The sequence below is a fragment of a genome, unplaced genomic scaffold (assembly GCF_019419815.1).
Source record: "Pyrus x bretschneideri cultivar Hongxiangsu unplaced genomic scaffold, Pyrus_bretschneideri_v1 Contig5, whole genome shotgun sequence".
Lineage (NCBI taxonomy): Eukaryota > Viridiplantae > Streptophyta > Magnoliopsida > Rosales > Rosaceae > Pyrus > Pyrus x bretschneideri.
Window position 1 is genome coordinate 11,743,664 of NW_025999787.1, and position 23,429 is coordinate 11,767,092.

At 38.7% G+C, this 23,429-nt stretch overlaps 3 protein-coding genes and 1 long non-coding RNA gene across 15 annotated transcripts; all 4 read right to left on the reverse strand.

Moving 5' to 3' along the window:
• Positions 1-1,838: 1,838 nt before the first annotated feature.
• On the reverse strand, positions 1,839-2,438 carry LOC125470489. The gene is made up of 3 exons (XR_007252770.1): positions 2,165-2,438; positions 1,967-2,045; positions 1,839-1,869 (listed from the first exon to the last, which is right to left on the reverse strand). It is a non-coding gene; the product is annotated as an uncharacterized LOC125470489 (long non-coding RNA).
• Positions 2,439-5,347: 2,909 nt separating this feature from the next.
• LOC103965035 (nucleolar complex-associated protein 2-like) lies at positions 5,348-11,542 on the reverse strand. Of its 8 annotated transcripts, XM_048569632.1 has the most exons (15): positions 10,416-11,541; positions 10,238-10,325; positions 9,899-10,153; positions 9,696-9,818; positions 9,444-9,574; positions 9,048-9,300; positions 8,564-8,946; positions 8,334-8,472; positions 7,999-8,243; positions 7,636-7,829; positions 6,880-6,992; positions 6,391-6,477; positions 6,070-6,164; positions 5,858-5,986; positions 5,348-5,774 (listed from the first exon to the last, which is right to left on the reverse strand). In XM_048569632.1, exons 10-15 carry the CDS (start codon positions 7,799-7,801, stop codon positions 5,501-5,503), a joined length of 864 nt encoding a protein of 287 aa, XP_048425589.1. In that variant the 5' UTR covers positions 7,802-7,829; positions 7,999-8,243; positions 8,334-8,472; positions 8,564-8,946; positions 9,048-9,300; positions 9,444-9,574; positions 9,696-9,818; positions 9,899-10,153; positions 10,238-10,325; positions 10,416-11,541; the 3' UTR covers positions 5,348-5,500. The 8 variants fall into 8 exon arrangements, 6 of the variants coding, with proteins under 6 accessions (XP_048425589.1, XP_048425591.1, XP_048425594.1 ...); XM_048569634.1 differs by lacking the exons at positions 7,999-8,243; positions 8,334-8,472; positions 8,564-8,946; ... (4 more) ...; positions 10,238-10,325; positions 10,416-11,541 and adding an exon at positions 7,315-7,509 and having other exon boundaries at positions 6,880-7,179; positions 7,636-7,773; XM_048569637.1 differs by lacking the exons at positions 7,999-8,243; positions 8,334-8,472; positions 8,564-8,946; ... (4 more) ...; positions 10,238-10,325; positions 10,416-11,541 and adding an exon at positions 7,315-7,530 and having other exon boundaries at positions 6,880-7,179; positions 7,636-7,773.
• On the reverse strand, positions 11,513-14,240 carry LOC125468123 (putative disease resistance RPP13-like protein 1). The gene is made up of 3 exons (XM_048569375.1): positions 13,557-14,240; positions 11,616-13,449; positions 11,513-11,559 (listed from the first exon to the last, which is right to left on the reverse strand). The coding sequence occupies exons 1-3, from the start codon at positions 14,238-14,240 to the stop codon at positions 11,513-11,515; spliced, it is 2,565 nt and encodes an 854-aa protein (XP_048425332.1).
• Positions 14,241-14,984: 744 nt separating this feature from the next.
• On the reverse strand, positions 14,985-22,528 carry LOC103963904 (nucleolar complex-associated protein 2-like). Of its 5 annotated transcripts, XM_048569630.1 has the most exons (10): positions 20,899-22,528; positions 20,549-20,808; positions 20,180-20,378; positions 19,587-19,718; positions 19,389-19,501; positions 19,090-19,299; positions 18,816-18,902; positions 18,506-18,600; positions 15,617-15,745; positions 14,985-15,535 (listed from the first exon to the last, which is right to left on the reverse strand). In XM_048569630.1, the coding sequence occupies exons 5-10, from the start codon at positions 19,479-19,481 to the stop codon at positions 15,313-15,315; spliced, it is 837 nt and encodes a 278-aa protein (XP_048425587.1). In that variant the 5' UTR covers positions 19,482-19,501; positions 19,587-19,718; positions 20,180-20,378; positions 20,549-20,808; positions 20,899-22,528; the 3' UTR covers positions 14,985-15,312. The 5 variants fall into 5 exon arrangements, 1 of the variants encoding a protein (XP_048425587.1); XR_007252765.1 differs by lacking the exons at positions 14,985-15,535; positions 15,617-15,745; positions 18,506-18,600; positions 18,816-18,902; positions 19,389-19,501 and having other exon boundaries at positions 19,158-19,299; positions 19,502-19,718; positions 20,549-20,632; positions 20,722-20,774; XR_007252763.1 differs by lacking the exons at positions 14,985-15,535; positions 15,617-15,745; positions 18,506-18,600; positions 18,816-18,902; positions 19,389-19,501 and having other exon boundaries at positions 19,158-19,299; positions 19,502-19,718; positions 20,549-20,632; positions 20,722-20,808.
• Between the last annotated feature and the right edge of the window lie 901 nt (positions 22,529-23,429).

Genomic DNA, 23,429 nt, shown 5'->3' on the forward strand with positions numbered 1-23,429 from the left:
TATTTTTTGGTTTTGCTCTACTTTTTGCAAAGCCACACAGCTAGAACTTCTCATTTTTTGTATGCAAAAGCTAGAACACCGTATATTAGATAGGGTTATTAGAAGAAATTCAATTATTATAATGTTTTTTGTATCTTTATACCAGGAATTTCTATTTTTTATAACTGAATGTAATCCTCCTGGTCCAAAACTACATACAACTGCTACAATATAATGGATAACTATAATTTGTATCTTTATATTATATAAATTTAACCTTTTCCGGTTAACGTTTTTCCAAATTTATTGTTATCGTTGTTCCTATTTTGTAACCGAAATTTTTTCATTTTTAACATCTTATCTTAACTTCAAACCCGCGGCAACGCGCGAGTATTAAGCACTTGTGTGTGTCTAGTTTGTGATGTGTGGGTGTGTGTATATATCCCTCAAAGGATGGGATCCTTTTCGGTTACTTTTTGTGAAAATTTTAAGAATCCTTGTAATTTAGACGTTCGTCATATATCGTATAACTAGTTTTCATCATATATTATTTGTGTTTAATTTTAAATAAAAAATTGAAATGATTTCTAATTGCACGATATACGATGAACGACTAAGATATAAAGATCCCTAGAATCCCAAAAATGGATCATGTCTGGATCCCTTCCTTCTAATCCACTAAATTAGAAAATTTGTGCCATTAAAATTTGATTCAACGGTTAAAGTTACTATAACTTTTAAAGTGTGCCTCTGTTTGTAGCCGTTGGATCAAATTTCAACGGTACGAATTCCATGATTTGATGGATTAGGAGGAAAGAATTCGGTGAAGATTATTTTCCTAGAATCCTCACCATTTGGATCTGGATGGAATTCAAATCCTTCCTTAAAAGGTGTGTAGACACCTTGTGGGTCCCACTTTGAATTTTATTTTAATTATTCAAATCATTTGTCATTTACTACATTGTTCAAAGATCATCTTTTCCAAAAAAAAAAATATATATATACATATTGAAAATCATTAACACGTTTAATTATAGTGAAGAAAATAAACGAGCAAGATATTTGAAGAAAGCCCTAATGACAACCAACTTAATTGAGTGGTTATATGATTTGAAATTTGAGTGGTTTTTTGCATAAATGTGAAGATCTAAAAATTAGAGAATCTCATTGTCGACATACAATTTGGAATTTGCCTACAATAATATCTCTTACATTGGCCTACAACTGTCACGCATCAATCCCAACAAACATCCTAGATCGACATGTGATGTGATGTCAACATATACTTGGTCATCTTTCATGCCTCGCCTCCAACTTTCCCAACTTTCCCATCAAACTGGGTTAAGGCGAGGCATCGTCTATTTCTCCGCGGCATCTTCCTCTAGAGCGGTTAACGAATCAAACAATCGCCTACCTATATAGTGAGTGAACCTGCAATGTTTAAATAACTTTTTTCTTCGTTTGTTAGCTTGCTATGCGAGTCACACGACATCACAAGACATCACACACGCTAATATATAGAAAACAAACCTCTGAGTCCAAATGCAACTTTGAATATTCTCTTGATTGCTCATGAAATCCACAATGGTGAGAAGAATGCTATAACCTCTCGGTTCCTTTAGATCACTTCCGGAAGAAAACATGTTCATATGCAGCAATAATAGGAACAATTTCATTTAAAGTATGTGGTATATATTTTTCTTTAAGGAGAGTATGCGGATTCTGAGTTTTGATGAAAATGTAGGAAAAGAACCCAGAGCTTTACCTTCACACGCTTTTTACCGTTTCTCTAAATCCTAATGTGAAAACCATATTATCTCTCAAATCCATTTCAATAGGATGCCAACTCAAATGCTTTCCTTTTTCATACCTCAGCCTAACAAGATACTCCTAAATTCAAAGATGAAGAAATTATTGTTGATAAATTTATCTTTAAAACAAGCAAATGGAACTTAAAACAAAAAAAAAAAGTGGAAAGCTCATTTACTGGAATATCAACAGACGCAAGCATGATGACAGTGCTACAAGGATCAAGCGCGCTGTTCAACCACTTTGTTTGTACAAATCTGCACCCATGTGACGATGAGAGTGACATCAAGAGAAGATGGAAAGGCATGCCTCTCTTAGTCAAACTGTAACCAGTATTTAGAAAGGGAAAAGAAAAAAACATCGTTCCAGGGGTTACCTTTCCGATTAAAGGAGAATTATATTCATGCCAGATAGCTGGAGTAGCACCATTCAAGGCCAATTAATTGATGCATGTTTAAATTGTTGGCAGTAGATGATCCTTTCTTTACCATTCCGGAGTTGCCATCTGCATCAATAAAGCCGACATATATGTAGTCCCATTGTGTTGTCCTGACTGATAGCATAGTTGAATTATACTGTTACAGAAAGGCAGAATAAGTTACACTCAAGTGTTCAGCTGCTTACACCGAAATCTGTAGGCGAGGCAGCAGACAGCCTGTTAGACCAATATTGGCAATTCTTGACAAAATGCATGAGTCTGTAATAGCTTAGACTTGTTATATATTTTCAATTGTAATTGTTTAAGTCTAGGAGGTCTCTTACTCTTTTGATGAGAAAATGTTACGTGAACAAGATACACATTCATGTATGTTTGCATGCATGCATCCAATTACATTCATCTATATCTCATGATATTGTAATTGAGATAGGTCTTTTATTAAAACTACTTTCAAGATAAATTGATTGGATTTTCAAAAGACTTATCTGATTGCATCCAACTAAATGGATTGCATGGTTGTCATTGTTTTAAAAAGAAAAAGTTGTTGCCGTGTGTGTCTAGGAGTTGTGGTTTTAAAAGGATTGTCAATTTAGCTAAAACCGGTTTTAGTTATGAAATCTTATCAGTTTAAATTGGTTCCCGTGCATTGAGGATTTATAAGGAAGCTTTGAAATTGTTTTAAAGGTGCCGCATATGCATGTTTTTTTCTGGGAACATAGATTGGCAGCAACTTTGGGTTTTAAAAGAGAAAACATTACTTTCAGTGCATTAATCTTAAATTAACTTTTCAGTGGCTGCCATCTTGTGGTTTGAATAGCATGTGTTTTTAACGAGAAAATATTTCTTTTCATGCGGATTTTCATTTGGTTTTTTATTGAATGTCAATTATGAAAATGTGTCTTGTGATTTTCGTAATTGATTGATTTTTCAATCAAACACTTCATCATATAAACATTCTGCATGATTGAGTTAGTATCTTGCAAAGTTCGAGGAAAAAGTGATTGACGATTGTGTTAGTGTCGTGCCACTCCAACTCGAAGACTGAAGAAAGATCGAGTAGCAAAGCGCGAATACAAAGCTGCCAATTGGTATGTGTATCTGGTTGATGAGTTTTTTGTAAGTCTTTATGTTTTCCTTCTTTCTTAGTGCTTCCTGGCTTGGTAGCCCGAGGATTTTCCCAGTGGTGGGTTTTGCCTCGTAAAATCCTACATCATGTGTGTACTCTTTATATTTATGCTGGATATTTTGTGTAGGATTAAAGCTGCATAACTGATTAACATAAATCACAATTTGAACTAGTTTTAAGTTGAAATTTATTTATAATTCTAGTTAAGTTAGTACCCATCCTAGGACTTTCACAGCCACTGAGTCGAGTAACACTGGCATTCTAGAAAGCGGTGCCAATAGTACATCGGAGAAACAAAAACATCATCAACGAGCCCATGCAGGATGAATCGTATATGCGAGAGATTGCCGCCGCACCAATCAACAACTAGTAATTGATATGTAAGCTAAAACCGGTTGCTATTATATTTGATGATACTGTCCTGAAATTTCAAGAAACATGTAAATGTTAGGGGAGAAATGAAAAATAAGAGAAAGAAGAAAGGGTAGCGCAGTTGAATTATACTGCTAAAAAGTAATTTAACAAAATTGAAGGCAAGTGGTGTCATATATATACATAAGTACCTGAGTAGTTGATGTAAGCTAACATCGTTTGCCCTCTGATAATCCTATCTTTACTGTTCAATAGTTATCTCTCTGGGCCGATGACGTCCCACATACATTCAATCTTTATATAGATGTTGACGAGAACTGAGGTCTGCAGGTACCTGTTGAATGTCCATTTCTGTCCAAAGATTTCCAACTTGACAGAAAACCAGAGCACCATTTAATAATCCTATTTTTACAGGTTTACTCTGTTTGCTCGCTGCATCAATGAAACTGATATACCTGCTACTACCATCACATTGTTCTGACTTAGCATATAGTAGAATTGAACTGTCAAAGAAAAAGACTGATATATAAATGCAATATAGATAAGGCAAACTGAAGATAGAAAAAGTCCTTCACTGCATGAAGGACTTTTAATGCAGTAAAAAAATAAACACTTACGATAAAGCCAAAAACATATCATCAAGTATCCAAAACAAACCTGCAGGAAGATAACAATCTAAAAAGAAGTTGAAAAAAATAAGAATCTAACAAATATCTCCAATTCTAACTCCACAACGTTGCCTCTGAATGATGTAGAACTTGATCAAATTTAAAGAAACACACAAGTGTATGAAGCAACCTTCTATTTTCCATAGACAAATTAGTAAAGGAGTGTGGAGGTTTTATATTAGAATACAGGCACAAATCATAATTGTGCCAACATATTCTTTATTAATATTTACTAGACACAATTTCTAATATCAGTGTCATAAAAATGATTTTATAATTATTAAAATATATTGTCTATCTGAAGATCGAAAGGGAAGTAGGTTGATTCATTATTCAGTAATATTTAATGGACACAATTTCTAACATTTGTGTCATAAAAAGAAATTTATAATTATTAACTCATTTTTCCACTAACTTTTGCACGGACGCTAATGGCACAATTGTTGGTTATGTGTCACTGCATGAATGACTTTTAATACAATAAAAAAATTAACCCTTACTATAAAACCAAAAACCATATCACAAGTATAAAAAAAAACTAACCTGCATGAAGATAACAATCTAAAAAATTGTTAAAAAATATACAAATCTAACATAAATTCATTGCAGCTGGAAATGATTCACTGTAAATCTAAAACACACCACTTAGTACTACGGTATAGTGATATGCTTCTTTACTTGTAAGTGAGAGATATGAGGTTCGGCTCTCGTGAAAAACGAATTTGAACATCATTATTGCTAACTTATTTTCAAGCTAAAATATTGCACAGTAATAAACAGCTCCATACCATTATTTACCACAAGCTCATTTTTGTACCCAAAGCTCAATTTTGTTGTAGTGTGTATGTGTGTATTTATAAACTTTGTAGGTCCCACTTTAAATTAACATACTTATATTTCATTAATAACAGTTTGTAAATTTATTATACAAATTTGGTTTTCCTAGCATTACCCTTTCTTGAAATTATACTTTTATAAGAGGGAAAAAAAATTCAAATTAATCTCTTCACATTGATCAAACAGGAACTTCATGCATAACTTCCAAGTACGTACAACAAAACAATGGAGACTATCGGACGGGCGCACGAGAAACTTGGGTCTCTTCGGTTAGCCGTCTTTCTCTTCCTTGACCTTTTGCTTGAGGTTTTGCATTCTTTTTTTATATACTTGTAGAGCGTTTCGGCTTCTTGCTTTCCAGCTTCGAAGGAGCTGGTTTCTCCACTCCATCTTCATCAGCCGAAGAGGTGTCGCTAAAGACCTGTCTTCTTCATCAGAACTGAGTACCAACTCCTGAACAATATCTTCATCCATGGCTACTTGGTCCTGGCACTCAGTCTTTCGCTTCCTTTTCTTCTTTTTCACATCTTTGGGTGGTTCAGCTCTGAAAAACCAATAATAATGTTACAACACAAATACCAAAAGTAAAATTGTATAGAAATCTAGAAAGAGAGAGAGTGACCACACTTGGAATCCTTTCCTGGTAACCAGGGCGACCTAAAGGCAGCAATGCCTTCGTCGTCCTTGGTGTCATCTTCTTCGTCGCTTTCTCGTCCTTTACTTCCAAAGACAGATGAATGCTCGCCCACTAGAACACTGGAAGCAATTAGCATGTTAGAAAATGGAACATCAAACATGATTCTGTGAAAATGAACTCAATAGACAATGCGATCTCAGACCTGGATTCCGACAACGAAGCATTTCTTTGTTGTGCTACTTCATGTAGAGTTGCAACGTACTTCGACAGAGGGCATGCCCCTGACTTTTTCTCATCCTATAACAACATATAAGGACTTCAGTTTCTCCAAGATGATATCAAAATAAAACGAAATGAAGGCAAATCGTTAAAGATATTTCAGATTAAAACAAAGTTTGATAATTCAATCATGAAAGATCCAAGAAATAGGCATTTGTGGTTATTGGCTGGTAATACATATCATACATTGATGGCAAAATCACATAAGAGAAAGAAAAAAATTACGGAAGTGCAGACATCAGACCTCAAGCAAATACGCAGCTGCAGGATCATTTGGGAGAAAAGAAATTGACATACGCCTTTCATTTGTAAACTGACAATTAGCCTCGATCTGGGATATGGAAGAGCTGAAACATTAGCTATGTACAACAAGGTTTTCCAACATTTAAAAGACGTAATTATTAACAGATGAAACAGTAAAATAAAAAACTTCTTCAACAAATCGATAGTCCACACATCTCAAGCTCGGGCATGGGAGCAGAGCACATGTGGTCACTAGACTCTTCCACTCTAACCACATACCTGACAAATAAGCTCCCTCGTTGATTTCCGAAACCTCTAAACCTTGTTGAATAAAAGACAACTCGGGGAAAGCGACAGAATAGCTCCAGTGAGCTAAATGTTCAGCAAGCTCGTCTACAATAGAAAACACACATTCCCCTCAAACTCCCAAAAACAATAACAATGTAGTATTGAATTTGAAGAAGAGAAGAATGTCCACACTAAAATACACCTTCAGAACAGTGCGCAAATCAATAGCTTTGCCAACACCACCATTGGTGGGTCTGTTCAACTCTTTCATCTCAAGCATGTCCAAAAGCAGCATAGAAACCGGAGTGAAAGTACCTGTCAAAGCAGCACTGTGATTAAGCGTTCTAATACACCTCAATCTGAAGGGAAAGTATCTAGCAGTTGGAACTAGATGGGCTACCCCATTAATTATTTCAGCTCCTGTGCCATAGGAAGAGACAGCTCCAGTCCAGAGCTCAAGACAGTTCATGAACTTCCACTCATAAACCTTTCGGAATGCTTTCTACAAAAGGCAAAGCAACACAAGTGAAATGCTAGATATATAGGGCATCTGGCATGTCTTAAACTAAATTCAATTTCCAGAATTAAAAAAAAGAAAATGAGAAACTAGAATTTGAAACATGGAGGAAAAGCTAACATTGTTATTCAATGGTACCAAGAAAACTTTTTTTTTTTCTTCAATGTAGTCAATGACTTCAAAAAAACTTTTACAGGCAGTTTATCTAGCCGCTCTTGCCACAAATAATTCATAGAGGTTAAGCTCTCTCTGTGGGGTAGCTAGTGTCATTAGCCTTTCCAATCATTCTTAAGTTCCACAAAGATGCAAGTTAGCCTACAAAAGACAATCCAATAACTAAACAAAAGGTAAACATTCATATTTCAAGGATATAGTACCTTAGTTGAATTACATTGATACATAAAGGAAGAACAGATTACACTCAAGTGTTCAACTGCTTACACTGAAATCTGTAGGCGCAGCAGCCAGCCACCGAGTCTAGTACTACTGGCATTCTAGCATGCAGTGCCAATAAGCTGTGCTCTCTTAATAGAGTTGAGAGTCCAGGAGGTTTTGAACGTTCATTTCCATCCAAAATTTCAAACTTGATAGTCCAGTAGAGCTCCATTTGATAATCCGATCTTTACAGGTTTAGGCTGTTTGCTCAATGCATCAATGAAACCGATATATCTGTTAGTCTCTTCACATTTTCTTGACTTAGCATATAATTGAAATGAACCGTTAAAGAAAAAGACTGATCCCTAATATAACTGCAATAGAGAAAAGGCAAACCAAAGAGAGAAAAAGTGAGAGAAAGTAAATTACAATTTACATCTGATCTGCAATGTTCAACCGGTGAAATCCATAGCACAACAACCAGCCTCTTTATCTAGTGACGCAACATACTTACTGGCATTCAAGCAAAGCACTGCCATGAGGCACTATTCAACTGTTGTGCGCAAATGAGAGAAGTATGAAAAACCCTCTTCTCATGCACGAGAATCATGTACATCCACCCCAAGTAGTTCCACAGTATCAGCCTACAAAGAAGTCAGTCTCCTCGCATTCTACTGTAATTTCATTGGAATTAGACTCTGAAACTTGAATTTAAGTAGGAATATTGCTGAGGACAATCAATATAATAATAAATAAAAAATTACCTGGCTTCATCTTGAGAGTTGAGAGTTGAAGAGGTGAAGTGAAAGCTCATAGGATGGTGACTTCATCATCTATCTTTATGCAACGAATGCCAGATATGTTAACGAATCAAAAGATCACCTACATATATAGTGAGTGAACCTGCAATGTTCATATAATTTTCTTTTCTTCGTTTATCAACTTGCTATTCGAGTCACACAACATCACACACACTAATATATAGAAAACAAACCTCTGAGTCCAGAAGCAACTTTGAATACTCTTGATTGCTCATGAAATCCACAATGGTGAGAAGAATGCTATAACCTCTCAGTTCCCTTGGATCACTTCCAGGAGATAAGATGTTCATAAGCGGCAACAATAGGCACAATTTCATTTAAAGTATGTGGTATATATTATTCTTTGACTTATGTGGAATATATTTTTCTATAGGGAGATTATGTGGATGCAGAGTTTTGATGAAAATGTAGGAAAAGAACGCAGAGCTTTACCTTCACACGTTTTATACCGTTTAATTCTGAATCGAACAGCAAAAAGCACATTTTCTCTCATATCCATTTCAATAGGATGCCAACTCAACTGCTTCCCTTTTTCATACCTAAGCTTAACAAGATACTGCTAAATTCAAAGATGAAGAAATTATTATGGATACATTTATCTTAGAAAACAAGCAAATAGAACTTAAAACAAAAGAGAGTGGTGGAAAGCTCAATTACAGCTCATCTGCAGTGCTCAACGTAAGAATTATCATTCTTGTGAAATCAGTAGCACACCAGCCAACCACTATTCTAGTAATATTATTTACTGGAATACCAACAAACGCAAGCATGAGAATAGTGCTACAAGGATCAAGCGAGCTGTTCAACCACTTTGTCCGTGCAAAAGCATATCTGCACCCATTTGAAGATGATAGATCCCGCCCTAAAACGCCCATTCTCCTAGAGTTCTGAAGTGATCCACATTCTCAGCCTAATTCCAGAAAGACTTCGTTATTTTTCAGATTGCGAGAGTCACGCTACGCATCAAGGACTCATAGGAAATTAAGATGAAAAGGCATGCTTCTCATGTTCAAACTATAAAAGCATTAGAAACAAAATCACTCTAGGAGTCACCTCTCTGATTAAAGGAGAATTATATTCATGCCAGATAGCTGGAGCTAGCACCATTCAAAGACAACTAATTGATACATGTTTTAAATCGTTGGCTATAGATAATCCTATCGTTACAATCCCAGAGTTGCCATCTGCATCAATAAAGCCGACAAATACGTCAGTCCCATAGTGTTGTCCTGACTGATTGCATAGTTGAATTACATTGTTACCGAAAGGAAGAACAAATTACACTCAAAGTGTTCAACTACTAACACTGAAATCTGTAGACGCAGCAGCCAGCCACCAAGTCTAGTACACTGGCATTCTAGCAAGCGGTGCCAATAAGCCATGCTCTCTCCAACCATTGTGTTTGCAGAGAAACATATACATATGCACCTACCACAAAATGACAGATGCGTTGAAAGATGAGTAAGCATTCCGCCATATGGAAACCACAGCAGTATATAAGTACGTACCTGAGTGTTTGGTGTAAGCCAACATCATTTTCCCGCCGATAATCCTATCTTTGCAGTTCAATAGTTTTCTCTCTGGACCGACGAAGTCCCAGATACATTCAATCTTTATATAGCTGTTGACGAGTGCTGAGGTCTAGAGGTCCCTGTCCCGTCAGGAATTGCGAGAGTGGGAGGTGTTGTAAGTCCATTTCCATGCAATAGATTTCAAACTTGACAGTCCAGAAAATCAGAGCACCATTTGATAATCCGATATACCTGTTTGTCCCATCGCACAAGCAGAAGATCAGAGTTATGTCGCAAACGAGACAAGTATGAGAAAAGCACCATCCAGGGTTTTACCTCTTGTCATGCAGGAGAATCATATATATCGACCCCCAAGTAGTTCCACAGTATCAGACTAGAAATAATTCACTCCCCTCGCACTCTCCTGTAATTTCATCGGGATTAGACTCTGAAACTTTAATTTAAGAAGGAATATTGCTGAGGACAATCAATTTAATAATAAATAAAATAGTACCTGGCTTTTGTCTTGAGAGTTGAGAGTTGAGAGTTGGAGAGAGTGAAATGAAAGCTCACAAGATGTTGACTTCTCCATCTATCACCATGCAAGGAATGCCAGCTACCTTCTCATACCTCTTCTTCAGATACCTCTTCTTCAGAGAAGGACAATTCCAGATCCTCAGACAAGAAAGAGATGCCGGAAAACCCTCTTTTGGCAGGAATTTGAGACTCTCGCACCATGCAATGTCTAGGTGTTGAAGAGAAGTGAGGTGCTCAAGTCCCTTTCCGTTCAAAGATTTCAGATCCCATACCCAAGAGATCCAGAGAGTGTGAAGAGTGGCAGGGAGCAGCTGTTCATTGAGCAACGTCTCCAGCAGATCCTTGCTTGCTTCGATCCAAAATTGTCGAAGAGAGACAAGCCCTTGCAATCCCCATTCCACTGAAGGCCTCAGTCTCTCACAGTCACAGATAGATAATGATTGTAGGTTGGGAGGCAAACCCCCTTGTGCAAATGACACCACATTTGGAAGACTTTCTATCGTTAATTCTTGAAGGGCGGTGAGGGTGTGCATTCGGTCCGGCAACAACTTCAAATTCACGCTTCCACAGACTTCAAAGGAAGTGAGGTTGGGAGTGGGCAATCCCCCGTCGGGAAAAGAGACAAGATTTGGACAGTACAAAATAAACAGGGAGTTGAGATGGCTGAGATTTTCATCTGCTCCTCCTTCAACGGAAAGGGATTCCAGATTCTCACAATGAATTATAGTAAGAGATGAAAGGTTGGGGAAAATGCCCAAAGGGAACGACCTCAGAGAATCACAGCTCTCCGTTAGAACCAAAGACTGAAGGGAAGTCAATTTGGCCATCATCTCACGTGATAGGAATTCTAATTTCCTGCATCCTTGAATTCGGAGTGACGTCAGCGTGGTGGGCAGACCATTTGTTGGGAACGACAAGCGTGAGGAACAAAATGAAAGAGTCAAATGTTGCAGACGATTAGTGTTGTGCCCCATTTCCAACAACCACTCTGTCCCGCCATTAAAATTAGTTTCAAGCATCTGAAGCCACGGCAGCGTCCCCATCGGCAAATGTAGTACCTCACATCCACGGACCCTAATTATCTCCAGGGAAGGAAGATGAGTGGGCAAGCTTCCTCTCAGCTTCGGACATTGGTCGAAAATCAGCTCCTTAAGACGAGGAAAGTCTGGACTTTCACCTCCACTTGGACTCGGCAGCCATTCCTCCCACTTTGGCATATTCCAAAACTGTAGCTTCTCTAAAGATTGAAATGGTTGATTTCCCCCATAGAATTCAACACCAACACTCGTAACAAATTCCATCCCTTCTACGTAGAGCTCTTTGAGAGCAGGTAGCCGACCAACTGGTGGCAGTGAACTGCAATTACTACAACCGCTGAGACGCATCACTTGTAGGTTGGGGAAGGACGAGTCTCCCACCCAATTCGGGAAACTGGTTCCACCATAAAATCTGATGGTTAGTTTCACCAAATTTACCGAAGGTTGTAGTCCTTCAAGTACCTGTCTCTCTTTTACGGAATCATGCAAAACCTTATAACCCCATTGCAACTCTACCTCATTGAGATCATTCTTATCCTTCAGCAAGGCATCAATAGCTCTGACTACATTTTCCAGATTCAAGATAGAAATTTTCCCTCGAAGGTGCGACAACTCCCTCAGTTCTGCAATGCTTGACCCAGTAGATTTCCCCAACACAAAAGCTGTCAGTGTTCTCAAGCTTTTTAATCTACCCATATGCACGGGCATTTTTTTTATGCCAGTTCTGTCGATATCAAGATGACGCAAATGAATTAATTTCCTCATGTCTGCAGGCAGTTTAACAAGAGAATAACAACCTAACAACAACAGAGTTTGTAAATTGTAGAGGGTACACACTGAATCTGGTAACCTTTTAATTGTCGTATAAGAGAGATCAATGTAGCGCAAGTGTATGTGATTACCAATGGAATCAGGTAAGTGAGTGATATTTCCATATCTTGACAATGATATTACCCGTAAATATTTTTGTGTTGGCAGAAAATCATCTTGAACCTTATTGCTTACATATACTTCGCCTTCCCTTGTGTCATATGGTGTTAAAGACAATGGAAAGAATGTGTGCAAATACTTCACTCCATCTAATGGCTGAAATTTTGAAGATGTATCAAACTTTCCTCTCACATACGAGAAGTGGCGAACTCTTTTACGAGCTTCATGTGAAAGTTCCAGATCCAACCTAAAACAAAACTCTCCAGACACAAACTTAGCCAAGTCATTGATGAGATCATGCATAGTGAATCTTGGTTGATCCAATCTTGGTCTTTGAAACAATGATCGCGATAACAGTTCGTCAAAGTATCCTTCACCAACCTCCTCCATTGTATTCCCACTATCTGATTGTGGAATTAAACCTTCTGCCACCCATAGTAGAATTACAGTTTCCTTTTCCAATTCATAGCCCTTTGGAAAAATTGAGCAATAAGCAAAGCATCGTTTCAAGTAACTTGGAAGGTAATGGTAACTCAATCTTAGAGAAGGAAGAACACTATTAGGGTGTCGAAGATCCCAAAGATTGCTATCCAATATGTAATTCCATTCCTTGTAGTCTAGGTTGCAACCTAAGAGACCCCCTAGTGTTTTTGAAGCTAAAGGCAAACCGTTGCACTTACGTGCAATTTTCTTACCAACTTCTTCCAAGTCTGGATGTGCACTAGAGTTTTCATTTCTAAATGCATGTTTTGCCAGTAACAACCAACAATCATCGTCCGACAATTTTTCCAAGTCATGAATTGGAATAGTATTGCGCACGGTGGATGCAACACGTCTGCTCCTTGTTGTTACAATGACCTTGCTTCCCTTCGCCCCATAAGTGAAAAGAGTTCGTAGACGATCCCAGTCATCATAGCTCTCATTCCAAAGGTCATCCAGGACAAATAAAAATGGCTTTCCCCTTACTTGCTCCCTTAGTCGAATTTCAAGGGAATCATATCTGAGACGTCCCTCACTTGTTCCCTCCTTACTTGTTCCCTTGGTCGAATTTCAAGGGAATTCATATCTGAGATATCACAAGATTTCTCAGTGATTTGCTCAATAAGGGTCTTAATCACCCTCAAAGCATCGTACTGTTCGGAAACACAAACCCAAGCATGAATGTCAAAATGCTCTTTAACTTGTTCATCATTGTAAAGGAGTTGAGCAAGGGTTGTCTTACCAACCCCGCCCATTCCGACTATAGGGACTACAGAAAAATTACTGCTACTTCCATTGTCAGATACCAGCAGTAGTTTTTTTATATTTTCTTTATCCTTATCCCTACCATAAGGACAGAATCCTTCCTCAACTACAGAAGTTGTGGGAGTTCTTTGTGAAACATTGCGCCCAATACCTTCACTAAGACCAAGGCGATTTCGCTGTTCTGCAAGGCGTTCTAACCTCTCAAATAACTCCTTTATCCTACCATTCATGCCTTTATAATTAAAAGGATTACGAGAGGTAGAAAGGAAGTTGCACACCTGGGTTTGCTTAGTCTGATCTTTCACCTCGTGACGCAAAGCTTCAGAATCGATCTCATCCACCAAGTCCTCCGCATAGAACACAGCATCTTTGAGATCGTTAAGCCACACCCCGACTGCAAGGTTGACAATCTGCTTCTCCTCTGCGTCGTTGAGCACTGCATGAAGTGTATTCAATGTCACCTTCAGTTTGTCCATGAGCGAATGATTGAGTCTTCTTGCCCGGAAGAAGTCCACGAACTCTCTCGAAGCAATCTTTTCGCACAGCACCTGGATCGAACCGGAGAGCAAAGCCTGTCCAACCAAAGCCATTTTCTCTTGCTTGCAAAAGGAAGCTGGAAACTAGAAATTCCGTTTGAAATTTTCAGGTGAGGAAATAGCAAAAGCCTGTTTAGATTATATAGGTTAACTTTACTTCGTCAGTGGGGAGAATAATTTTCAGTCGACCTGACCACACACGTTAAGCATAAAGTGAGAATTGGTGATTGTGCTTTGGAGAAAGCATCTTCTTTTTTTGGTTAATTAAAGTGAGACGAAATTTCAGAGAAGGATAAGCATCTATCTTTTTACCTTTTTTTTTTTTTTTTTTTCCAAGAGATTATATGGAAAAGTTATAAATGTGTTTCTGGTGTATGTGTGTGTATATGTATGTAGTCTCTAGTTATTGAGGTATATAATATAGGAAAATGATCCGACGTGTCTGTTTATCATATATCGTGCGGTAAGTTTTCTTTAAGTACTATTTATATTTGAATTTTAAATTTTAAATTTTAAATAATTTATAACCGCACGATGTACGTAACAGACATGGTTGCAGGTTCCTTACGATCCCTTCCGTACCATCAAGGGTGTGTATTTATAAACTTTGTGGGTCCCACTTTAAATTATATTTCAGAAAAGGATAAGCATCTATCTTTTTTTGTTTTTTTTTTTTTTTTTTGCTTTTTTCCGAGAGATTATATAGAAAATTTATAAATGTGTGTCTGGTGTATGTGTGCGTGTATATGTATGTAGTCTCTGGTTATTGAGGTATATAATATATATCCGTCAAAGGTGTGTATTTATAAACTTTGTGGGTCCCGCTTTAAATTAACATGCTTATATCTCATTGATAACAGTTTGTAAATTTATTATACAAATTTGATCTATTTAGCATTATGCTTACTTGAAATTATACTTTTACAAGAGGGAAAAAAAAAAATTCAAATTAATCTCTTCACATTAATCAAACAGGAACTTCATGCATAACTTCCAAGTACGTACAACAAAACAGCTTTGACAAAACAATGGAGACTATCGGACGGGCGCACGAGAAACTTGGGTCTCTTCGGTCAGCCGTCTTTCTCTTCCTTGATCTTTTTGCTTGAGGTTTTGCATTCTTTTTTTATTTACTAGTAGAGCGTTTCGGCTTCTTGCTTTCCTGCTTCGAAGGAGCTGGTTTCTCCACTCCATCTTCGTCAGCTGAAGAGGTGTCCGCTAAAGACCCGTCTTCTTCGTCAGAGCTGAGTACCAACTCCTGAACAATATCTTCATCCATGGCTACTTGGTCCTGGCACTCAGTCTTTCGCTTGCTTTTCTTCCTTTTCACATCTTTGGGTGGTTCAGCTCTGAAAAACCAATAATAATGGTACAACACAAATAGCAAAAGTAAAATTGTATAGAAATCTAGAGAGAGAGAGTGACCATACTTGGAATCCTTTCCTGGTAACCAGGACGAACTAAAGGCAGCAATGCCTTCGTCGTCCCTGGTGTCATCTTCTTCCTCGCTTTCTCGTCCTTTACTTCCAAAGACAGATGAATGCTCGCCCACAAGAACATTGGAATGTTGGATTTGTGACCAAGTGGACAACAAGACAATATAACTTTCGGCTATTAAAATATGAAAAAGGTGTACAACACCTTACCTTGTTTTAGGGAAGAAAAAAGGGAAAAGGAAACTTTGGTTTTGGTCCTTTATGTTTTGGTGGTTGCCTTTGCAGCCGAAAGAGAGGAGAGGAGAGAGAGAAGGCGGGGCCTTTTGTTTATATTAAGGCATTTGGTTATGCCTTTGGTTGTGGGGGGAGCGGCAGATGAGAGAAACCAGGGAGAGCATTCGGCTTTCCCATTTGAATATGAGCTGCTACTTCCCACCATTTGTAATAATCCCATTTTGTTAGTAATCACTCAATCAAAGATGTTGGTGCTACTTGTGTAGCTTTTGGGAGAGAAGGATTTTGAGATGTGTTTCTTCTTCTCCATTTGTTTCTTTGAGAGAGTGAGAGCTATTGGTTGTATGTGGGATTTGGGTTTGAGAGTTAAAACTCTATTTGTAATCTCCTTTTGATATTAGTGGAATTTCCTCTCCGTCTCGAAACTGGATGTAGGCTTACGCCGAACCAGTATAAATCCTTGTGTCTTTTTGGATTATTTGTCTTGTAATATTTTGCCGTATTAGCTTTGGTTTCATATTTGAAGCTTCCGCACAACAAGTGGTATCAGAGCTCTGGGTTTCGACTCGGAGGCTTTGTACTAGTATGTCTATGAAATCTTCGAATGACGGTGAAATATGTTTTTTGAAAAAAATTCGACAGGAGGAATGACTTTGGCATTTGGTCAATTGGAGATGCTGGCTGCAAAATGCGTGGCGTTGAAGAAAGATAGTAAGGGACTATGTTGCAGTCACTGAGCTCGCAGATTGGATAATGGTTTCAGAAACAGCGTGTCTGCTGCAATGTTGTCGTCGATGTTGTTGAAGTGTTGGTGTTCGACAGCTGCAGGTGTAGTGTACTGCTTTTGGTGGGTTCTCCGTTGGTCATCGCTGCACCAGAGGTGTTTGTGGGCTGTTGTCGACGAGTTGAGTGGGAAGGAGAAAAGGTAGAAGCAGTTGAAATTGAAAAGAAAATGTTGTTTTTTTTCTTTCGGCATTTGTTTAGGCAGAAGGACATCATGATGACAAATGATGTTGTTGGCTAGAAGAAAAGGGAAAAAGGCTAAGGCTAAGTTTTCTTTTCTTTGGCATTTTTCAACGGCAGAAATTTTTGGTTGTTTTTCCACTCCCATTGGTTGACTTTGGAGCAAGTTGCTGGAAACATTGGAGGAGTTTGTGAGGGCCAAATTTGTTGAGTTCTGCAAGTTTGGATAGTGAGGCACCACACTATTTTGGATACACCACATGCACTGCAGAACATTTGTGTGGAACCCTCTTGTAGAAGGCAAGTTATATGCTTTCTCACTTTGGTCTGTGGACATTTGGTTGGATTTGTTTGCCACTGCTATTTGGTCTGTTGGTCTCCATCATCTGCAATTAGTTTTCTTGAAGACTCCAGTTGAGGTATGGTTTTGGATCTCCTACTGATTATTTGAATTTGAAATTTTGGTTGTCCTGTTGGTGCTCATGTGATGATGGTAAACTTGAGTGAAGGGCATATTTTCGTATGTGGTATGTGAGACTTTGTTGCCAAATTTGTAATCAGTTTTGACTTGGAGAATGTGCCATGCTATGTGAATGAGTCTATTGGTGCAGTTTAAGACCATGGTGTTTGTGAGCAGGTGGAGTTCATTGTGTGTCCAACTTTGGTATGGTGTACTTGATCTTTTGTTGGTGATATTGAAGAATTTCAGTTCTTCGTTTGAATAACCTTTTGTTTTGATCAAGGCACTTATGGTTTGCAAATTTGGAGAAGACGGTAGAGAAATGGTCTACTTTTGTTGGCTTTGGTACATTTTGAGTCGAGGTGGAAATTGTTATGAGCACTGGTAAGTTTGGGGAATTTGATTTAGTTCCCGTTGTCTTTAGTGTGTACTTTGGGTGCTTATGGTGATTGTTGATTCGATTCTCTGTGATGCTTTCGGAACTTGGTCAAGGTGGAGATTGTTGGATTTGTGACCAAGTGGACAACAAGACAATATAACTTTCGGCTATTAAAATATGAAAAAGGTGTACAACACCTTACCTTGTTTTAGGGAAGAAAAAAGGGAAAAGGAAACTTTGGTTTTGGTCCTTTATGTTTTGGTGGTTGCCTTTGCAGCCGAAAGAGAGGAGAGGAGAGAGAGAAGGCGGGGCCTTTTGTTTATATTAAGGCATTTGGTTATGCCTTTGGTTGTGGGGGGAGCGGCAGATGAGAGAAACCAGGGAGAGCATTCGGCTTTCCCATTTGAATATGAGCTGCTACTTCCCACCATTTGTAATAATCCCATTTTGTTAGTAATCACTCAATCAAAGATGTTGGTGCTACTTGTGTAGCTTTTGGGAGAGAAGGATTTTGATATGTGTTTCTTCTTCTCCATTTGTTTCTTTGAGAGAGTGAGAGCTATTGGTTGTATGTGGGATTTGGGTTTGAGAGTTAAAACTCTATTTGTAATCTCCTTTTGATATTAGTGGAATTTCCTCTCCGTCTCGAAACTGGATGTAGGCTTACGCCGAACCAGTATAAATCCTTGTGTCTTTTTGGATTATTTGTCTTGTAATATTTTGCCGTATTAGCTTTGGTTTCATATTTGAAGCTTCCGCACAACATGGAAGCAATTAGCATGTTAGAAAATGGAACATCAAACATGATTCTGTGAAAATGAACTCAATAGACAACGCGATCTCAGACCTGGATTCCGACAACAAAGCATTTTTTTGTTGTGCTACTTCACGTAGAGTTGCAACGTGCTTCAACAGAGGGCTAACCCCTGACTTCTTCTCATCCTATAATAAGGACTTCAGTTTCTCCAAGATGATATCAAAATAGAACGAAATGAAGGCAAAGCGTTGAAGATATGTCAGATTAAAACAATGTCTGATAATTCAATCATGAAAGATCCAAGAAATAGGCATTTGTGGTTATTGGCTGGTAATACATATCATACATTGATGGCAAAATCACATGAGAGAAGAAAATTACGGAAGGGCAGACGGCAGACCTCAAGGAAATACGCAGCTGCAGGATCATTTGGGAGAAAAGAAATTGACATACGCCTTTCATTTGTAAACTGACAATTAGCCTCGATCTGGGATATGGAAGAGCTGAAACATTAGCTATGTACAACAAGGTTTTCCAACATTTAAAAGATGTAATTATTAACAGATGAAAGAGTATTAAAAACTTCTTCAACCAATCGATAGTCCACACATCTCAAGCTCGGGCATGGGAGCAGAGCACATGTGGTCACTAGACACGCTACTCTAACCACGTACCTGACGAATGAGCTCCTTCATTGCTTTCCGAAACCTCTCAACCTTGGTGGATTTGCAGAAGGTACTCAATCGTACAGTTACTGGAATAAAAGACAACTCGGGGAAAGCAACAGAAAAGCTCGACTGAGCTAAATGTTCAGCAAGCTCGTCTACAACAGATAACACACACGCTTCCTGAAATGCTCTGGTCTTCAGGGTTGGCTTGCTAACCTGAAAGAAATTTTTTCCTCAAACTCCTAAAAACAATAACAATGTAGTATTGAATTTGAAGAAGAGACAATGTCCACACTAAAATACACCTTCAGTACAGTGCGCAAATCAATAGCCTTGCCAACACCGCCAGTGGTGGATCTGTTCAACTGTTTAATCTCAAGCATGTCCAAAAGCAGCATAGAAACCGGAGTGAAAGTACCTGTCGAAGAAGCAATGCGATTAAGCATTCTAATACACCTCAATCTGAGGGGAAAGTATCAAGCTGTTGGAACTAGACAGGCTACCCCATAAATTATTTGAGCCAGAGGATACGCAACAGGCCTAAACTCAGGTTCTGTGCCATAGGGAGAGACAGCTCTAGTCCATAGCTCAAGACAGTTCATGAACTTCCACTCATAAACCTTTCGGAATGCTTCCTACAAAACGCAAAGCAACACAAGTGAATGCTAGATATATAGGGGCCTAGGGCATCTGGCGCGTTTTAAACTGAATTCAATTTCCAGAATTAAAAAATAATAATGAGAAACTAGAATTTGAAACATGGATGAAAAGCTAACATTTTTATTCAATGGTACCAAGAAAATCTAATTTTTTTTTTTTTTTCAATGTTGTCAATGACTTCAAAAAACTTTTACAGGCAGTTTATCTAGCCGCTCTTGCCACAAATAATTCATCGAGGTTAAGCTCTCTCAGTTGGGTAGGTAGTGTCATTAGCCTTTCTGATCATTCTTAAGTTCTACAAAGGTGCATGTTAGCCTACAAGAGACAATCCAATAACTAAACAAAAGGTAAACATTCATATTTCAAGGATATAGTACCTTAGTTGAATTACATTGATACATAAAGGAAGAACAGATTACACTGTTCAACTGCTTACAGTGAAATCTGTAGGCGCAGCAGCCAGCCACCGAGTCTAGTAATACTGGCATTCTAGCATGCAGTGCCAATAAGCGGTGCTCTCTTAATAGAGTTGAGAGTCCAGGAGGTTTGAACGTCCATTTCCATCCAAAGATTTCAAACTTGATAGTCCAGTAAACCAGAGCTCCATCTGATAATCCTATCTTTACAGGTTTAGTCTGTTTTGCTCAATGCATCAATGAAACCAATACATCTGTTAGTACCATCACATTTTCTTGACTTAACATATAGTTGAATTGAACTGTTAAAGAAAAAGACTGATCCCTAATATAAATGCAATAGAGAAAAGGCAAACCGAAGATAGAAAAAGTGAGAGAAAGTAAATTACAATTTACATCCGTCTGCAATGTTCAACCAGTGAAATCCATAGCACAACAACCGGCCTCCTTATCTAGTTACCACAATGTACGTACTGGCATTCAAGCAAGCACTGCCATGAGGCACTATCCAACTGCTGTGCGCAAAAGGGAGAATTATGAAAAACCATCACTCAGGGTTTACCTCCTCTCGTGCAGGAGAATCATGTACATCCACCCCAAGTAGTTCCACAGTATCTGAATACAAAGAAGTCAGTCTCCTCGCATTCTCCTGTAATTTCATTGGAATTATACTCCGAAACTTGAATTTAAGTAGGAATATTGCTGAGGACAATCAATATAATAATAAATAAGAAATTACCTGGCTTCGTCTTGAGAGTTGAGAGTTGAGAGTTGGAGAGGTGAAGAGAAAGCTCATAGGATGGTGACTTCATCATCTATCTTTATGCAAGGAATGCGAGATATGTTTCTCCAATCTTTTCCCTTCTTGTTCCGATAACTCCTCTTCAGAGAAGGACAATTCTCGATACTCAGCCAAGAAAGAGACGCCGGAAAACCCTCTTTTGGCAGGAATTCGAGACTCTGGCACCATGAAATTTCTAGCTGTTGAAGAGAAGTGAGGTGCTCAAGTCCCTGCCCGTCCAACGATTTCAGATTTGAAAGTTGAGAGATTTTGAGATTGAGAAGAGTGGCAGGGAGCAGATGTTCCTTGAGCAACGTCTCCAGCAGGTCCTTGTTTCCGATGATTACAAATTCTCGAAGAGAGCCAAGTATTTGCAATCCCCACTCCTCTGAAGGCCTCAGTCTCTCACAATTTTCGATCCAAAATGCTTGTAGGTTGGGAGGCATACCCCCTTGTGCAAGTGACTCCAGATTTGGAAGATTTTGTAACCACAAATGTTGAAGGGCGGTGAGGGTGTGCATTTGGTCTGGCAACAACTTCATACTCTTGCATCCCCAGACTGAAAAGGAAGTCAGGTTGGGAGTGGGCAATCCTCCGTCGGGAAAAGAGACCAGGTTTGGACATCTCCGGAGAGACAGGTAGTTGAGATGGCTGAGATTTTCAACTGCTCTTCCTTCAACATAAAGGGACTCCAGATTCTGGCAACCATAGATACCAAGAGTCGAAAGTTTGGGGAAGATGCCCAAAGGGAACGACCTCAGAGAATCACAGCAATCCAATAAATGCAAAGACTTGAGGGAAGTCAGTTTGGCCATCATCTCACGTGACAGGAATTCTAATTTCTTGCAATCTTGTATTTCAAGTGACTTCAGCGTGGTGGGCAGACCATTTGTAGGGAACGACAAGAGTGAGGAACAAAATGAAAGAGTCAAATGTTGAAGACGATTAGTGTTGTGCACCATTTGCGGCAACCACTCTGTCCCACCAAGAAAATAAATATAAAGCATCTGAAGCGACGGCAGCGTCTCCCTCGACTCTAGTAACAATGACAGACTGGGACATCCGTTTATTGTCAGTTCTTCAAGAGATCGTCGTAAGGATTCCGTGTTCAGGGCATTACTGGCCCTGTTTTCATGTAGAACCTCACATCCATATACCGTAAGTTTTTTCAACAAAGGAAGACAAGTGGGCAAGTTTCCTCTCAGCTTCGGACACCTACGTAACATCAGCTCCTTGAGACGAGGAAAGTCTGGACTTTCATCTACACTTGGACTAGGCAGCCATTCCTCCCACGCTGGCATATCCCAAAACTCTAGCCTCTCTAAAGATTGAAACGGTTGATATCCCCCGTAGAATTCATCACCAACACTCGTAACAAGTTTCATGCTTTCTACGTAGAGCTCTTTGAGAGCAGGAAGCTGACCAACTGGTGGCAATGAACTGCAATTACTACAGTTGCTGAGACGCATCACTTGTAACTTGGAGAAGGAAGAGTCTCCCACCCACTTCGGAAAACTGGTTCCGCCATACCACCTGATGGTTAGTTTCTCCAAATTTACCGAAAGTTGTAGTCCTTCAAGTACAGTGTCTATATTTTGCGGAATCCTCCGAAACTTCATTACCCCATGCCAACTCTACCTCATCAAGATCTTTCTTATCCTTCAGCAAGGCATCAATATCACCGACTACATTTTGCAGATTCAAGATAGAAATTTTTCCTCGAAGGTGCGACAACTCCCTCAGTTCTGCAATGCTTGACCCAGTCGATTTTCCCAACACAAAAGCAGTGAGCGTTCTCAAACTTCTTAGTTTACCCATTTGCACCGGCATCTCTTTTATATTAGTCGCACTAATATCAAGATGACGCAAACGAATCAATTTCCTCATGTCTGCAGGCAATTCAACAAGAGAAGAACAACCCAACAACAATAGAGTTTGTAAATTGTAGAGACCACACACTGTATTTGGTAACCTTTTAATTGCCATATAAGAGAGATCAATGTAACGCAAGTGTATGTGGTTACCAATCCAATCAGGTAAGTGAGTGATATTTTCATATCTTGACAATGAAAATGCCCGTAAACATTTTTGTGCTGGCAATAAATCATCTAGAAACTTATTGCTTATATATTCATGATCCCAGCCATAATATGGTGTTAAAGATACTGGAAAGAAGGTACGCAAACACTTAACTCCTTTTAATGGCTCAAATTTTGAAGCTATATCCAATTTTCCTCTAATATACGATAAGTGGCGAACTCTGTCTCGAGCTTTATGTGAAGTTTCCAGATCCAGCCGACAACCTCTTTTAGGAGCTTCATGTGAAATTTCCCGATCCAACCTCAAACAAAACTCTCCAGATACAAACATAGCCAAGTCATTGATGAGATCATGCATGGTGAAACTTGGTTGATCCAATCTTGGTCTTTGAAATAGTGATCGCGATAACAATTCACCAAAGTATGTTTCACCAACCTCCTCTATTGTAT